A 19,060-nucleotide genomic window follows, 5' to 3' on the forward strand; every position below is an offset into this window, starting at 1 on the left:
ATCTGACAAACGAAGCCTTAAACTTGAGTTATGCCTGTGCACTGTTGACACCGTCCATTCATGGAATGCTTCTGCTGCTGCTGCTTCACATCTGCAGAAATCTACTTAAAGGGAGGCCAGTAAAACTAGGAGCATTTCCTGCAATCTGTCCACATGAGAGAAGGTCATCATCCTCACTAAAACATGAGATGGGACGCAGAGCAAAGAAATGACTGACAAAGAGACTCCTCTCACTGGTTACCTCGAAGGCCTTTAACAGTAATAGAATAATCAATGACTAAAAAAGCAAAACCAAGCTGTAAAATCTTTAAAAATAAAAAATAAAAAGGGACAATCATTTATGTTGGGTGGGCTCGCAGGTTAAAAGTTTGAGTATTCATCTGCATATCACATCGGAGGCAGGCGTTGTGGGGTTACTTAAGGATTGCAACATCTGATCGAACTTAACAGATGTGCTGCAGCTGTTCGTTTGGTTTGTCATCACACATCCTGGAAAAACACCGAAAAATTTCAGCAATACCACACACACACACACACACACACACACACACACACACACACACACACATTAATAACATTCAAATCCTGGGTCCCAAATAAAACATTCATGAGCCGACTTAATTTTTCTTCAACTCTTCTGGCCCATAGTGTTGGTGTTCTCTTTAATGGCCATAGGGGAGAGTCAGTCTATATGATATATTCGATGATTTAGGGAAATTATGTTAAAGGAAAACAGCAGGTTTAAGTTATGAGGGCACACCAGGGAGAGGTAGCACAGATAGACCTCAGCTGAGAGTTTATATATTCAAAGGAGAGCAACAGCTTTCAGCAGGTTATCACTAGAGAAAAAAAAAAGAGCGGAGCAGATGCCATAATGTAAAGGAAAGGGCTGGAAGGAGTGGGGAAACACAGGAAAGGAGACCAAAGAAGAGTCATTTGTGGGGTAATGAGAAGAAGAAGGAGTGCTGAAATGGTTTGACACAGATTAAAGCAAAGGTAATACAGGTTCTTAAATGGGGATTTGAAAAGCAAGTCACTGACATCCTTTTTTTTTTGTTTCCCCCCATTGGAGTTCCCTATCCTCCGGCTCTTGCCTGTCATTCTTGTGATTTTGACGCTTGCAGGTGATAATTGGTGCTTAGACCGCTCATCCCTTCAAGGCTGATGGAAAAATACGTGTCTTAACACTACAGGCTGGCCTCCAATTTTTCCTTAACTGAGCAAAGGATGTTAAGTAAAGGATCTTTGACAAGATTACCTAAATACCTCATTATCTTTTGTGTGCTGACAGAAACACTGGGTCATCTGAATGTCCTGTGCCTGGACATTAACTTCGTTATGTTCTGCTGCAGCATCATCCTGTGATATCATTACTTGTTGTTTCTTCTAACCTGCAGTTTCATGCCAGGCATTCCCTCACAGCCCATGTGTGCGGGTATGGATTTGTGTGTGGTTTCCAGCCCTTACTGCATTTGTTCTGGCACTGCGCTCCATCGTGGCGCTCGGCTTTGTACTCCTCCGATAAGAGAGCAGTTATGTCAACACTGGGCGCTGTGAAGGAGCCGTCTGATCATGTTGACATTCTACAACACTGCTTATTTACTCTGACCACAGACTTCAGCCATCATCTAAAACTCTAACACACTAATGACCAGAAGCTTCCGGGCATGGAGCCCCCTCCTGGCTGTGCTTGGTAAAGGCCCTGCTATTGGCAGCCTGGGTTAATAAGTCAATGAGATGAAGAGTTTAAAGCACAGCTAACATGCCATAAAAAAAATGAAAAAGCACAACCTTTTCCAGAGTAGCGGTATGAGTCTGCAGATTGAGTTGAGCTGAGCTGTACAGAGCCTGTAAAGTAATCTATTTATAACTAGAATAGGGGAGGGGGGTTAATTGTCTTCTTTGAGAAAGATCCCAATTTCTATCAGCCAGTCCCATAAACATGGGATCCAGGTCTCTCATTAAGGCCCCTCTGCTCTGTTCTTTTTTTCTCTTCTTTTTTGAATGTTTCGTCCTGACTCATGCCTGCTTCAGAGAAGCAAGAAACTCCAACTTTGTCCGCATCAGGACAAGAGGAAATGAAGTAGATTTGTAGCATTGAACACAAACATACGCCTTGTTTAATGTCCCAAAAACAGATTTGTTTGTAGCTCATTTGTTTTGGCACAGAGGTCTCTGTCTGCATGCATAATTCTCATCCCACAAAGAATGAATGATTTCCGCCAGTGTTTTTCTCTCATGAAGTTAATGGTGTTTAGAGATAGCTGTCTGTGGACGTCAGCTGTTGCCAAGAACAATTCTTTTCTTCAGAAAGGACATTAACAAAAACAGTAAAGAGACAGATGCATAACTAATTGGACTTTTATTACTATTTGCCCCCTGTGCTATCTTAGATGACCCCACCCTCACATTGACGTGTTCTCCCTACCATGACAAAGGTTGATAACGGTGGAAAGATTTTATGTAATCCATGGACACCAGTGAAGATCACAAATCATTGAAGAAAAAAGGTTCAGCGCTCTGTCTAGTGGGTCTAGATGACCCAACTCCCAATGTTAAAGTGCCTAGGATAGCACAAGGGTTACACTCTCAATTTCCCTCAATCAAGAAGCAGATTGTCTTAAGAAAACCACTGAAACCTGACCTGACCTTTCCTTTGTGTCACAAAAAGCTCTGTTAATAGCATAGATTTTTATTATTTCAATTTCAAAAACCAGAATTACTCAGAAACCTATGTGTGAATGTGTGAATGAGAGCAGCTTCCCCATTTCTAAAGTGGGCTTTCCACCACCTATATCACAACACTTAAGCACCTAGAATAAAATCTGCAGGGATTCCCATCAGTTTTTTTTTGGCCAAATATTGTTTTCACACAGTAAGAAGTCTCAAACTTTTTTTTTTTCACACTTCCACCACAAAGCAACAGAGGGAATTAAAAATCCTGATAAGCAGGAAGTAGTTTAGCGAAACAAATAACACAACAATTAAATTTTATTTTTAGTGACAAAAGTGTTCACGAAAACATTTTAAGTATGGGGTCTGCAGGAAAAAAAACGGACTTCTGCTGGACTCCAATTTTTTCTCCTACTAATCTTTGGAAGTAGAGGGGAGCAAAAATGCACTGGGAAGGAGTTGGAAATAAATAGAAGGATGCGGGGGAGATTGACAGAGACAAATGGGAGAACTTCTATAAAAGCTCTTAAATTAGGAGACAAAGGCACGACGGGTCCATCTCTGGAAAATGATAGTTTCTTTTTTAACTGCCAACACTAACCGCCTTTCTCTTGTTACATACTGTGCGTACACGAACACCCACAAAACCAACACTTCTGGTTTTGTGTTTTGCATCGTGTCACTGATGTAAAAAGGACAAATCGAGCAAATTGAAATTATTTTTGCTCATTCCTGTCGTTGCCGCTGCAACGACAGGCAAGTTGGATTGACAGATGAGGAGAAGGTGCTCCTCAGACAGTTAGTTGTATGCGCTCAGTGGGAAGCAGTCACTGCAGGATGTGAGAGAGCAGAGTGCATGGGCACCCGGCTGGGTTTTAGGTTATCTGCTGGGAAGGAGACTGCAGAGTGAGCAATGGAGCTTCTGTCAGCAGCTGACATTTTGGCCTAAATGTTGGGCGGGGGTTAACAAGAATTGTTCCTAAATGCTAAAACTCCTTTGAATATGTGAGTTCTATTATAAAGACTGTAAACAGGTTGAGGAGAAGGAGGGCTCAGGCAGTGTAAAAGAAACTTGAGCTCTGAGCAGGATTGTCCCAGAGACTGGTGGACTGATGGAGATCCAAAAGAACTTGGGATCTGCTTTCATTCTGAATGACCGCCATCTGGCTTTACTGGAAAAGGAGCTTGCAGATCTGGAGAAAACTCTGTCAAGCGACAGATGAGACAGCGAGCTAAGACGGGTGTGTACGTGTTTTTTTTTTTTTTTGAGTCTGTGAACTGGTGCAGACATAGTGTCAGTATTGATCCTCAAAGCATCATCACTTTCTGTAAGAAGATCTGTCAAATGGGAATACACACATTTCTTCAAACGCACACACAAGTGACTTCAAATATCACAGACTCCACAGAGTAACTAAAATTCCTTTTCTAAACTAATCACAGGTTCCAAACAACCCCTCCTTCCCCCGAAGCTCACAATTGTACACGTGGTATTGATCCATCCTGTTTCCATATGTGCATGTCTTTGGTCTGAAAACAGACTCAGATGACTAATTCTTCTCTTTAAGACACACTCCACTAAAATTAGGTTTTTGGTGTTTTTAGCAAGGTCTTGTTGCATTTTCACCCATGATGGGGGACATATACTGTGAAAATTAAGATCAATGCTGCATTTCTGAGTAATTTTTTTCAAATCGTTGTGAATCAGGAGCAGATTAAAAAAAATGCCATTGGAAAAATGGCATAAGCAGAGAGCTCTCAGAAGGAGAAGGGGGCGGGGTTGCTCAACACCAATAGTCCCACCCACAATTAAGAGGCGAAATTCTTTGTCTGTCACTCTGCAGAAACTATATTCTAGAAAAATTCTGGTCCTACTGACATTATTTATTTATTTTATTTCATCTTTTTTACTGTCACAACAAGTCAGCTGCCAGTTAGCCTACTTTACCTCCGAGTGAGCTTAGCTGTTTTTGTTTCAGTATGTTCTTAAAATTAACTAATTTTGACAGACGTGCACCTTATTTCTAACATCTAACGAATAGAGTGGTGTGTCTGCTACGCCTTTTTGGACTGTTTTCCACCACCTCTGGGTCTGAAACTGTCTCCTGTTGCATTGTTTACACGATCCGCTATTGACGCCTGGCACCGACAAAATCCTGCCGGAGAGCGCTGTATTATTACAATTTTTAACAAAGCTATAGTCACAACATAATTTCCTTGTAATGGGATCAATAACATCTAAAAAGTCATTTTAAGTTTTTTGTTTAATAACGATACTTCAATATGCATGTGCTAATTTAAAGAATCTATGTTACGGGACTCGAAGTATATGCCTGTGATCACGTGACAGGGGAAATTTCATATTCAAAACAAAGACAAATTGTATTCACATCAGACATGTTAAACATAAAACTGAATGTTGTATTCCTATTTTTTCTGCAAAGTTGTGCACAAAGTATTAATTGGTGCACAACTTTGTCTTTATGAATACACTTCTTTTTGTCAGATTCCTTAACCCATACATGTCACTTAAAGTTACAAGTTCAGATAATTGTGCCAGTAAAAACAAAACAAAAAAGACTACACCAGTTGCAATGAGGAAAAAATAAACAATAAATAACCACTAGTGTTATTTTACCCTAGTTTGGTCAAAAGCCAAATGGCAGAAATATTTTTCTATGGTTGCCCCAACAGTGAAACTGCTGTGAAAATGGAAAAAGCTTTTTAGATAAATTGTTTAAACGTTAACTAATGAGTATTTGACATTTAAAGAAAAGTTGTTGTTTTTATTGAGAAGGCTGTATCTTAACTTTCAAGTTCTTCAGCCTTTTTTAATGTGTAGCTCCAAAAAGAATGGACTCACCAGTGTCACACTTTCATGTGTCAACAAACGTCCACTAACCCAGCAAGAAACCATGACAAAATTCATGTTAATTTTTGCCTTGACCTCTTTGACCTCTTGGATCCTATAGAAACTGCAACTACCGGTAAATCTGTATTCTTTCTGTCAGAGGCTCTAATGAAAAAAACTGCAGGTGTAATTCATTTCATATTGAAAATGCACCTTTGAATACAAAATTCACAAAGTAAAAGCAAAATAAATGTATCTTAATGTTGACATTCTGATCACATGAACACAACCTAATCCTAATTTAAAAATTAAGTAAAATGAGTATTCCCTGCATCCTCATCTAAACGCGGACGAGAGAAGGATGGAATTTCAAATGCTCAGGAATGGAGCAAAATCCGGCACCTGCATCGGCCCCCATCCACCCCCACATGCTGCCCTCTCAGCTGCCTGCCACTCTTTCCTCTCACTCCTTTTGTACAGCCTCTCCAGCACACAGCTCCTTTGATTGCCATTTCCTATGGGCATGCACACTCACTTGCACACAAACAAACCCAATGCGTGTATACACAAAAACACACTCCATCTTTGCCGCTTAGAGTTGTTGCAGCTGAGTTTGGATTTGGGAATAAAAAGTTGCATCTTACAACAAATAATGACAGGCACTCAAGAAACAAGCGATGCACCAATATCACAACAAGATGGATGCACACACCCCTGCAAAATGCTAAACTTGCAAAAAGATGCAAAAAGCGCTCTTAAAAGCATGTTTAATCATGTATACACACACAGCCAGCCACCCACACACAGCAAACGCAAGCACACAAGTGTGTTCGCACACCCTCCCATTATGCTGTATAACCAAAAGGCATTCAGCCTTTTCAGCAGCATTCTGAGAGCCAGCCAAGGAAGAAGGCTGTCAGTGCATTAGCCAGCATGTAATCATAGCCCAACCTCATTGCAATTAGAACTGGTTCTAATTCTTCTCTGGAAGCACTGCCCTCTCCCACCACTAATAGTTTACTTTACTCCAACAACAGCTGACAGAACAAACCCCCCCCCCCCCCCCCCCCCCATTTCCCACCTCCAGCAGGGTCTTTTAAACTTACACACGTGTTCACTCCCTCACACATCCACAGCTGTGGCCCGTCTTTCGGCATGGGGGGATCGAAACGGATCCTGGGAATAGACCTCGGCCAGGTCCCACTTGTGCCACATCAGTCCTATGATTATCTCAGCTGTGCTACAGTTCACCTGCATGAGGGAACCTATGAGCCGAGCAGAAGAGCCATGCCTTTAAGAGGCTGTTGACCGTTTTGGGATATTTAAAGACCCAGAAAGAGGGAATGCTCTCTGCACTGATGGTATTGTTGTTAGCCTGGGAGCTGCTGCACTTGGGTGTCACTTCAAAGCATTCCCTACTATTAATCAGAAGCCACCCAGCTCTCCTCTAAAGACCCTGCTGGCTATGCTGCTAACTACTCTCCTCAACATCAGCACAATGGAGCCATCATCACTGCTGTTACGCTACGCCTCTGCCCGACAGCACACCTTTATCTCCGTATTCATGTTACACATTCACAACCAATTAATTTACCTGCCATCTCCCAGAATAAACTGTGGAGTTGGTGCCGGGGTGCATTCACGCGCACCTTTCCATTGTGTGGCAGTTGCTGCGTTAGGGTGGGGGGTTGTGAACACCTGGCTCAGGTTTCATGCAGCAGGTTGCATGCCCTGCCTCAGAGGCTCTTTATGTAAGCACCTGCGAGAGGCTGCAGCCTGTCTGGCACAGGCCCAGCGGCCCAACTCTATCCTCATACAGCTTTCACCAGGCTTCCCAAGGTAGTTACCTCCGCATCTCCCTGTCAACTTCCCTTCCCCTCCAGGTCCCCCTGGAAACAGCAAGTCAGCTAACTGCCACACATCCTGATCCTGTGGCTTTAAAGTCCCACTCCAATCATCTTTTGATCTACTGTAAAAGCGTTTCAAGAGGTCTTTTAATTATGATGATGCTGTTTTTATGCAGTCAAAAAACCTGTGTCGTTTTCTTAGTTTCTGCAGAGCAGCACTCGTTCATCAGAAATTCACCACTGAGTTGTGCTTATTTGCCATCATCCCTTTGCTTACAACCCCAACCAAAAATTACTGGTGCAAAAACATAGCGAGCAACATTGAAGCTATCCAGCCGAGCAGTTTTGAGCCAGATGTCAGCTCAGACGAAGAAAACAGAGACGTTATTGGATTTATTTGTCTGCAAGTGGATGCATCTGAATGGAGCAGAGCAGGGAGCATGTGGCTTGCCGATTGAAGCTTCTACAACTTCAATCTTTTACAAATGGCATTTTTTGGTCTGCTCCTGTTTCACCGCGATATGAATAAAGATATACCCAGAAACACTGTTTTTATTTTGATTATCTTTATATACATCCACTACCATGAGAAAACATGTCAAAAATACACAAAAGAATTTAAATTGGAGTGGGCCTGTAAACACTTTATGCATTTTATGCAATCATCAAAGTTCCATATTTTTTTTTCTTTTATTTAAAGCAGACAAAAAAGTTATTCTTTTTTAGATAGCTTCCATGTAATGGACAGTTAATGTGTGAAGAGCACGGCCTTATTTGCTAATGTCTTGCAAATCTGCACATTCATGCTACATGAAAATGAGAGACTTTACAAGACACTCGCCCCCTCCCTTCTCATTTCTTCTTGTAGAGCACTGAGAAAGTAGCAGCGCTGAGGGGATGAGATAACCAAACGTTCACCGCTGGGAAAAAAAGGCTGTCAAAGCTCTGTCTTTCTCTCCCTCTTCTTTATTCTCTGGTTCACTCTCAAGGAAGTGAAGAAAAAAAAAACACTGAAGCGGTGGTTGCAAAAATAGTCGTGTTTCTATAATTAGATGTAAACAGATGAACCAGACTCTCAAGCTTGCTTTGTCCCATTGGCCCCATGGCCTCCTGGGAAGCGAGATGTGTAAGTCTGTGAGTCTGTGCGGTGCATGTGTGCGCCTCTTCATGCGTCTGTTTGCGACGCACCAGCAAGTGTTTGACAGCATGTGACACCGCGCATCAAGTCTTGATGTTGCTTTCCACTATTTTTCCTGTCTGTCAGGCTTTTCCACTTTTTCTTGGGCAAACACTAATCAGTTCCATCCCCCTCGTTCACTGGAGGGTAGGTCACTGGCTGTGGGTTGTGAGGAGAGAAAGCTAATATGAGCTCATGAGCGTACAGCAGAGGCAGACAAACACACATCTGTTGCAGCTGAGCCAGCCGTTTGCCCCAGATCCTGGGGATGCAGAGAGAGGATGCAGTGTAGCCTAGTGGCCACATCAGGCAGAAGGAACAAAAAACCTGCATTTACAACCAAATAATGTATTAACATAATAAAATGGGACAAGGATGGGGTTATTCAGTGTTAACAGAGTCTCGGGAACCCACATTAGAAAGCAGGAGCAACAAGTCCACTACATAATACAGCCTTTGCATCCAGTTGAATGATCTCAAGGGACTTATTAGTCCTTAGTAGTCTCTGATCTCACTGGTGATTTTGTCAATCACATCAGCTGTTTACAAAGTCGAAGGAATAAAAACCAATTAAAACGGTTTTTAAGGTTTAAAAAAAAAATTTGCTTTGACGTTTTGGGGAAAAAAACTTTCCCCCTTGGAAAAACACTGAATGAAGCCTCATTTGTTTTTTAAAACAATTTTTCCCTTTTTTTTTCTTGTCTGCTTTAATAGCAGATTTATACATTTTTATTAAGTCTCTACATATGTGATCTTTTGTTATAAAACATAAAAAGCGTTTGATCTCAATTATTGTTATTTTTGGAGTAGAAAAATGATTACATTTACCACTCTGAATTGAATTTTACGGTTTCAGTTTCAGGTTAATTGTGGAATTCGTTTATAATATAATGAAAACAAGATCTGTAAAAAAAAAGAAGCCGGGTTTGTACTAAAAAGATGGATCTCAACCCTTGCCACAAAAGAGAAAAAACAGTTTTGAAGACCCACTCCAATGAAAATGGTGTTTTTAACGTGTTCTTGTAACATTTTTCTCATGATGGAGGACACATAAAAAAGAATTTAAGATTAAATTGCATTTACTGTGTATTTTTTTCTTCAAATGGTTTTGAATCAGAAGCAGATGAAAAAATGCTTTTTGAAAAAGCTTGTAGCAGTGACAAACACTACAATCGGCGGGACATGCGCTCCGTGCTACGCTCCATTCCAATGTATCCACTTGCAGACGACTAGATTCATGTACGTGTTTCCTCATCTAAGCTGGAATCTGGATCAAAACTGTACGGCTGGATGGTTCCATTTGCCATTTATGCCGCACTGGTAATGTTAGGTTGGGGGTGTTAGGGGCTGTAAGCTAGCGACAGAGCATGTACACAGATGGATGATGGGAAACGGGACCAGACTTACTCCGCGCCAACAGTTCCACCCAGAACTCAGACAGGAATTTCTAAAAAAAACTATTGCTGCTCTGCAGAAACTATGTCCAAGAAAAGCAAACTTTTTTTTGTGTGGCTAAAAACGGCATTATCATAATTAAAAGGCAACAAGGAATGCTTTGCAATGGATCAAAAGAGGAAAAGTCCTGGCAACACATACATTTTCCTAAAAATTTGTGGCACCTCAGTCTTTGGAATCAATCATTGTTTTTCATATGATTGTGATGCTCCTGTTTTTGCAACAAAAAACAAATTACAGAACAAGTCATGATTGGAATTCTTTTTTTTTTTTTTTTTAAAGCAGAAACTTCAATAATGCTTGTTCAACAGGAAGCAAAAAGTGCACCTCCCGGCCTGGAGATCTGACATCACATCCAACAGGGACAGACAGACACTAGAGGGTTAACAATGCACCTGTCTCCGCCTTACAGCCAACCACAGGGTGCCTCAGCTTCAGTCAGGGAGGGGGTCAGTGTCTGGGGAACACATCGTAGGACAAACACACTCACATCCCATGGTTCTCACAAGCCCAAAAAAATGAGCACACACTCATTCAAACTCACGCCCAGGCATACAGTTTTGTCACTGACCGCAAATCTGCTGACAACAATGGGGCAACAGGCCCCTTTTTTTGTTCTTTTCACTGAGCGATTACAATAACAAAATTGAAATAAAAAAAAAAGTAATCTGGATTTTCTGCTTGAGCTGTTAATAATGTCTAACAGCTGTCACATGCAATACGGCCATGCGCTGAGGTGTGCCTGCGGCTGCCTGATGAGAAGCCCTCTGAAACCAAGAAAAGGAGGGAGAGCTGAACAAAACAAAAAGAAAAAGACAGAGAAATCCTAATCACAAACAAAACAGAAGTTGAATTTGGGCGAATGTAACTGACTGTCAGACCTTCCAAATGCCATGTAAGCCTTTCTTGTGCGCCAGCCAGGGGAAGTGAACAAAAGCCTTATTGGGTTCTTAATTCAACTACGGTACTCACTTCCTTCTGTTCAGTTTAAAAATAGGAAAGATAGTTTTGAAATCCAATGCCTTGAAATCTGATCCAGGAAGGTGTTGCCCCACGCCTCACTCTCACCCGTGGGTTTCTTTTGTGCTTGGCTTGTGTGCACGCCCCGTGCTTGAGGCCAGGGCTCTGTGGCATCATGCCACAAGGGGCTGAGAAGGTCGTCTGTTTAAAGTATACTCATTAAAGAATTCTTAGCCACCACAAAATCCTTTAATTATTGCTTTTTTGAGCAGGTAAATCATAAAACTAAAAAAGCAAAGCTTATTATTTCCATTTTGCATTTCTTGACTTGCATGCATGATGTATAAGCCGTAGAAATATCAGGTTTCTTTGGCAACCAAAACAGATAATCAAGGGCCGTTCCCTCGCTGAAACAGCTGAATGACAGTGCCTCAAATTTTGGCTTTCAGGGGGAGTGTCAAAGGAAAGGGGACAGATGGCGGCAGCACAGGGCGGGGAGTTGTTTCAGCCAGGTGTAGGATGCCAAGCAACACCTCCACTATTCAGGGGGACCCTAAGACAAAACAAATCATCCAACAAACATCGGCCCACTTTGTCACTCTGTTTTGTATTCGTATCCACATGAGACCAGTATCTGTAAAAATACAAAAAGCAGTTTTTTATAGTATTAAACATTGATTCTTATTCTCTTTCAGAGAATTCTGAAGCTGCTCTGCTAATTGATTGTGTCCTGATCATGAAACTAGGTTTGTACGGCATCCTCAAGGATGTGGAAGCGGGTCAAGGCAAACAGGGCCACAGTTTAATCTCAGTGCACACAACACTACAAGTACAGGGCCTTGAAGAAGAAGCCTCCCTTCCCATGAACTACTCTCACCCACTAACTAGTGGTTATTCTTGTGAAGACGCTCCTTTGCTCCACCAGGCACCTGTGAGCGTCTTTGAAGAGTGTACATCCACAGACCCATAGGATGTTCGTGCAAAAAAAGAGATAAAGTTATGTGTGCCCCTTTGGGAAAAATGAAGGAGGGCAGACAGCATGGCTAACCTTTGCAGGAGGGGGTGAGCTCAGATATCCAGCCAGGACATAAAAACCAAGTGAATGACAGGGACATCCTACCAGTAAACAATAAAGGGGGTGGAAGGGACTGTTTTTTATCTTTAACAGCAGCTGTAAAACACACACAAAGCTGGGATCTGCAACAATGGCCCAGAGGCAGGGGAGGGTGGTTTAAACAGAGGTGGCAGGAAGACCACCGCTTCCCAGACACAAGAGTCTTCCTGTTGGAACGAAAGGGGGCTGAAAAAACGAGGGGAAGAGTCAAAGAGGACAGCTTATGGAGAGGGAGAAGGGGCAGATGTAAAGGAAGGGCAGGCGGAGCAACAGAGATGACATAAAAATGACCTTTGATTACACGGGGTGTTTAGAGCAGAGCTCCACCATGGACAGCCCCACCCCCCACCCCCCCACTGCTTTGACGAAGCCACACCTCAGCCAGCGCTAACTGATCAGAACAATATGGCTGAAAGATGAACCGACGATCATAAATGCCAGAAGTAAAGACAGCTCCTCTGTATCTCCAGCTCTGACACCATCCAACATCTGAATCCCGGCCTTGCAGCCAACTGAATGAAGACTGTCTGCAAGCCTCAGCCAGAGCCGGCAGAAGCTAAAATTACTGTTTCTGAGGTCTTGTAAAGGAACCAGCTCAATTCAACTGAATTAGATGCTTTTCCAGGTCTATGTCCCTCCCTATCAGCAAATGCACACTGAGGGGAGCTGCTCCAATGTCACGTCCCCAGAACACAGAGCAAGTGTGAACTATAAATCGGCCACCTGACATGCATTACAATTGACTGCCTTGTAGTAGGTGAAGATGGACAGACGCAAATGCAAACTGACAGGATCTCTCCATGCTGCGTTCACCATGCAAGTAAGTAGAAATGCGTTTGCGCCTGATGTTGCCTGATATAGCTTCCCAACTCGCAGGATTCTTTTCCAAAACAAGAGGAAGAAAAAAAAAATTCTCGAGATAGATTGAAATTCTCAGTTCTGCTAGGAACAATGCCAGCAGAGGGGGGTCACAACTGCCTTTTTTTTTTTCTTAGCAGCCAACAATACATACCTCTGCAAAGACAGACGAGCTCTTTCAAGAAACCACATCAGAAACCTGCCTCTCGCTGCATTTTCACATCAACCCTGAAATATTCAGACTCTTTGTAAAGTATTCATGTGAACTAGTGTGCACATTCATCCCCAGGGGAGAAACTGAACACACTCAGCAAACAGCAAACTCAGTTGTGCTATAGTGTTGCTGGCATGCAGGTCATTAATGAAGTGCACCGTCAAGAAAGAGTTTAGTGAGACAATCAACATGCATTTGACAAGTGACCTTAAGCATTTATTTTCTAAAAAAAAAAAAAAATTGTTCTAACTTACATTTCTATAGAAAAAAACATATTTATTTATTTTAGCCTTAAGGAATCACCTAACACAAAACTAGACTCTTGCATCCACTTTTGAGATAAAAAAAAATGTGTATTTTCATGAAGAGAGCAGTCTGTACTTTTTTCAACTGAAAGCATCTCCTTGATTTCATCAGCTCCCATCTTTAAAATGAAAACCATGAATAATTTTGAATTAAGCTTCATGTCTCATCCACCTATTTGCATCATGGCACGCTTGACATTTACAAATATTATTAAGATAATAAATCAAAGATTGCACATCAGCAGAGTGCTATAATGAAAAATAGTAATAAGAATGGAACCTGGAGGAGAGGTTTGAAAATTATTTGAAGGCACGTCAAAGAATTTTGTACGTTAATTCAATCTAGTCCTTAAACTGCAGAAAAAAATGAAACCGTTTTCCTCTCCAGGACATTCAGCAGTCCCTCCCATGTGTCGCTGATGAAACTGAAAAGAACAATAAACCGCCTGTGCTGCTCATTGAACAGTGATGAAATTTGGAGGGAACTGTCTACATGTTGTTGCAGCATAACCCCACAAAACACACACACACACACACACACACACAATGGGTCCGGTGGGAGCACCTGCACCCTGTAGCTGGCATTTGCCGTCAAAAACTCAACAAAACATCTGTGGAGGGAGAAGGACATGTACGGATGCAGGCTCTGAGTGTGTGGAGATGCACGTGTGTGTGTGTGAGTGTGTGTGAGTGTGTGTGAGTGCTGCCAAAAGCAAACATGAATGCTGAGCGCTGAATGGCGAACATCACTCGTGATTTCTCCTGAATGACTAATTATGCCTGGTGTTTAACTAGATTTTGCAAATTAATTGAGAATCTTTACAAACACTGCGAATTTCCTGAATATATTTTAGTGAGGTAGCCACAACAGTGTCTATACAAAGCCATCACCGTAAAATATGAATCCAAATAAAATGTGTGATGCAGAACAACCTTTATGGTCAAAATTGACATGTTTTGTTATAATTGTATTGGGTAAAATATGCATTAAACAGCATAATATTTGCTTTCCAGTAACCTAAGACTAGGATGCATCATCCTTGTGTGTTTTTTATAGAATTCATTATCATACCATCAAAGGAAATTAGTTTAGAAGTGGAAATGTTTGATGTAATCAATGCCATTCTTTTGGACTTATTCGAATATCCTGTTTTCCATTGGTGGACAGAACAAAAGCATACATCTTGTGATTATTGGTAACATGGATGTCTTTTTTTTCCCCTGCTGTGCAATCCAATCTAATGCAATGCCTACATAGATTCAAATGGGGGGGGGGGGGGGGGTCACAAAAATCATCATAAATCAAGTAAAACTGTAAATAATAGTGTAGCTTCCATTTGTCGGGGATTGAAGGGGAGGGGGGAGGTCTGCACTGTGTGTATGAGTGTGTGTTTTCCCAAAATATATCAGTTGCAAAATTCAGACAGTAAAATCAGCTCTTGTTTTTGTTCAATGTGCACATTTGGGCCACTTCAGACCCCGTTTTCCTGTAAAAAAAAAAAAAAAAAAAGAAAAGAAAAAAGAAGAAGAATAAAATAAAACCAGACGCTGAAGAAAGCTCCACATTATAGACGGGGTTTTGCAGAAAACCTCTGCAGAAAACCTTGTGCAAACCTGCAGACTGACCCAGGCGGACCTCTTCATTCAGCCTCCCCCCTTCAATCTTTTCATTGCCCATATTTTTTCTTTATTTTATTTATTTATTTTAGAGATGACACTTATTGTATTAACATGAAGTGACAAAATCTCCTTTCAACAAACATGACGCACATGGGGAAACCAGTGTCACTACTCTTTTCTCAGATCTTAATTATTTTCTATCACACCTTTTGATGTATTGAAACATATGCGTGAATCCAAAGCATGTTCGAAACTGAACTGCTAATGTCATTTCACCTGATTTATAAAATCCCATTTTATCAATAAAATGTCAACAGCCACACCTGAGCAGCACGAGCTCTGATCCATTGTGTTTGCAGCAAAATCATAATCAGGTTGTTTGCACGACACCACCGCTGATAAATGCACATATGATGAAGCAAATGTCTTCCATTGGAAGGGAAGCAGGCCATGTTTGACTAACCTGAGTGGGGAGCCATTGGTATGTGTGACGGGTAATATTTCCCCGGCGGGAAGTGACCGGCGTGCTGCACAGAGCTGTGGCCCGAGGGAGCGATCCGAGAGGCGGCTCGGTGCACCAGGGCGCCCCGCTCTGAAAGAAGGTGGGCCGGAGCAGCGAAATCCCGTCCTTCCATTCCGAGGAATGTGGAATAATCCGAAATCCGGATATGGCAGGTCAGGAAAATCAAATGCAACCCATCAAATAATCCTCTCCTTCGTATCTATGTGTTGCATTCAGTCGATCGCAGGCTTCTCCAGCCAAAAGCGCAGCCCCCGTTCATCTTTTCTGTCAAAGGAGAGAATCAAAGCAGCTTCTCAATACACCAAGAAAAGAAATAATTGCACACCATGAAATATATATATGTATATATAAACTCTATCAGCGCATGCAATTAGATATAGAACAATAAATCACATCAACAATTTGCTTCAATGGCCTTATTTTTGCACATTTGCATGCTGCTGGAAGCTGCCAACAATCCGCATGGTCACAGCAGATGCAGGAGCGGCCAGAGAGGCATCCGGAAAGCCCACTGACATCAGCTTCAGCTCTATTGATCAGCCTGGGGTGCAGGCCTGCGTGGAGAAGTGCACGGCGACACCTCCACGCATCATGTTGTCATTAGTTCTAAAAAATAAAAACATATTAACAAATATATTGAATTTGTTTTTATGAGTGAAGGTATATTATTAAAAATATTTGGTGTGTGCACAGGCGTGTTATAGTGGACTGAAATCATGGAAATCTACTGAGTCTACATCCTGCTGCCTTCCTTCTGCTGCTCGTCCCATTGTCTCCAGCTGATGCAGTCACTTCTCTGCTTCTCTCATCTCAATCCAGCTCTCATTTCATCCTTTCCTGTTCCCACATTTTTGTACCATATTAGATCCTAATCTGCTAAACTCATATTAAAAACCAAAAAAACAAAATAATTTGTAAATACGTTCAAATAAAACGAGAAGACCAGATGCTTCTTCTCTCTACATGACAAATATTTAAACTCTAAATGCTGAAACGACACAGAGGTGCAGCAACACCTCAAAGAGATGGTTTTTGCCCCCCCCCCCCCCCCAATCTCTGTGCCCGAGCGCGTGCACGCACGGTCACATACGTGCGCGCACTCCCAGAAGTGTTTGTGTTTGGATGCGTGCACGTGAATAACTGCCCTCTCAGTGTTCATCGGGCCTGACCTATTTCAGGTCAGGTAATCAAACGGGAAAACATTTTAGGCAAAGGAACATCTACTGTCACCCCACCAAAATAAAAGTATTCAGTCAAAAATAAATAAATGTTGTGACCTACAACTTTTTAGAGCTTCAAAACCCTTAGTAATATTTTAAAATACAATTTGGTTTAGTCGTTTAAAATATTCTCATAAACGTGTAAAAAAGTGAATAATTTAATATAATTTAACTAAAAATGTGCATTTCCGAAAATCAAATAACTAGAAAAAAAATTGGTAAATTGCAAAGTATCTGAGACAGAGCAGGCATGTTGTAATAAAGGCTATTTTGCTCCCAGTCCTATTATCTCCCCATGCAGCCAGTTACAATCCACAGCCCACAATTCTGGGCCACATCAACAATAAAATCGCTCCACATCTCTGCAACGATTCCAGCCTGGAATAATCTGTGAGTGTATTTTAGGGTAAAAAAATAAAAATATAAAATAAAGGTTGAAAAAGCCTCGCTCCAGCGGTCGAGGCTTCAGTTTGTGGATTGTAAGGGGATCCAAGGTGAATGGCCGCCCGTCAGGAGGACTGCCTTTGTCTCCACACTGAGAAAGTGTTTCGCAGTCGGCCATTATGTTCCCTTCGCCATGCTGTTGCATGCAGCCTTCCCTGCATGCCCGCAGAACCACCAGCGAATAAAAGCCTGCAGCATTTATTATTAGATTTCAAAGATCATGCAATTATTGTTTTTTAGACAAAAGCTTCAAATTTCCTGTCGTGGGGATTTTCCTTTACAGGGCGGTGGAGACGGTTTCCTTTGATCGCAGCCTGATTTCTTTCTTTTATTTGTTTTTTTTCTTTCTCTTTTTTATTCTAACGATCCACGCAGATAATGACATTAAAGCAGCAGTCGATTTCATTCACAGATGCACGTCGACAGCAGCTGATAAATCCAATTACAATGAACGAGGTCGTGTCGCGCAACGACGGAGACAGCGGGTCCTCCGTGACTCAGCTGGCCGGCGAGGAGAGCGCCCCGGCCGGGGCGAGCGAGGACACGTTTCCCGGTCCCTTCCGAACCGCTCAGATTTTACAGATCACACCTAAACGCACCATTAAAGCTTTTACAGCGTTTAAAGAGGGTGTCTGTAAAAAAATACGAATTTCAAATGTACACTATTGACGATATGGTGATTTTAAATAATGAATGAAAAAACACGGGTTCTCAGTTAAGATCGATGCTGTGTTTTTAAAGGGAAAATTATGGCATCTTTTGGAATAAAAAGTAATAAATATAGGAAGAAAATTAAAAAGATAATCATGCAACCTAATAATAATAACATTTATTATTATACTAATTCTAATAATGATTCTAATAATAACAATAGTGTCGTTTAATGAAATATTTTCCTTTATTTTTTCCTCATACATATATGTGTTTTTATTAAAATGTCATTTACGGACGGTGTGTATAAATGCACAGCATGTCGCATTACGCATTTTAAACACAGCTTTCTCCCTCTCAGAAAACAGACAGGCCCTGAGAATATCTTTATTCAATTTGATATCTAAAATATATATATTTAAAAAATTACTACTTACTCGTGTGTTAAATCCTTGCATAACAATAAATTATAAAACCACAAAACTCTGGAAGAGAAGGTGCAAGTGCGCCGCCCATTTAAAATCAAAATCTGAGCTTAAACCCTGTGGCTAGAATGACAGTATTTCCATGTGAGGCTGTGCAGCAGGGCTGCTGCTGCCGCTGCTGCTGCTGCTGCTGCTTCAATCTGTGAGCGCGGAGGCCAGTGGGACTAGGGCTTCCGGCCTGGCTGGATTGCGGCTCGGATCTCCGAGCAGCGGTTTCTCTCACGATGCAAACTGCGTACCTCGCGTCTCGAGGGGGACAGGATAAACACGCCCTCCCATTGGTCGGATACCTGCAAGTTAATGGACTCGTGCCGCCCGCCCGTAGATAGAGCGAGCTCTGATTTGCAGGAAGGACAGACCAATGGTGGGGCAACGGGGAAAGCTGAGGGAAAGAAGAGCGCCAGATTTAAAGCGCGGGGACTGTTCCTATATCTCACAATGGAGCTCAGTGCAGCAAAGCACAGCCTTGAATATTTAAACATAATAGAAAACAAAATCTGACAAAAAATACAATAAAAAGGATGCGTTTGCATCACAAAGTACAATTAATTTAAGTATATTGCAAACTTGTAGCAAACATTTTAAAACAATCACTTGTTTTCCTCTCATTTGATGTTTAAAAACTGCTGTATGCAAACTTTTTGTAACCCAAAAAATTGTTTT

General features: G+C 41.7%; 1 protein-coding gene across 8 annotated transcripts in view; it reads right to left on the reverse strand.

The window, feature by feature from the left end:
• The window catches only part of bahcc1a (BAH domain and coiled-coil containing 1a), a 61,316-nt gene extending 42,771 nt beyond the window's left edge, over positions 1 to 18,545 (reverse strand). For 7 of the 8 annotated variants that reach the window (XM_078950911.1, XM_078950910.1, XM_023957534.2 and 4 more), the window contains exons 1-2: positions 18,350 to 18,545; positions 15,538 to 15,861 (exon numbers count right to left, since the gene is read on the reverse strand). In XM_078950911.1, the coding sequence (XP_078807037.1) occupies positions 15,538 to 15,709 (172 nt within the window). In that variant the 5' untranslated portion in view covers positions 15,710 to 15,861; positions 18,350 to 18,545. The remainder of the gene's footprint in view (positions 1 to 15,537; positions 15,862 to 18,349) is intronic. The other variant, XM_023957530.2, reaches the window with a different exon arrangement.
• Between the last annotated feature and the right edge of the window lie 515 nt (positions 18,546 to 19,060).

Source organism: Oryzias latipes, chromosome 8 (assembly GCF_053564925.1).
Source record: "Oryzias latipes strain Hd-rR chromosome 8, Olatipes_Hd-rR_3.1".
Taxonomy (NCBI): domain Eukaryota; kingdom Metazoa; phylum Chordata; class Actinopteri; order Beloniformes; family Adrianichthyidae; genus Oryzias; species Oryzias latipes.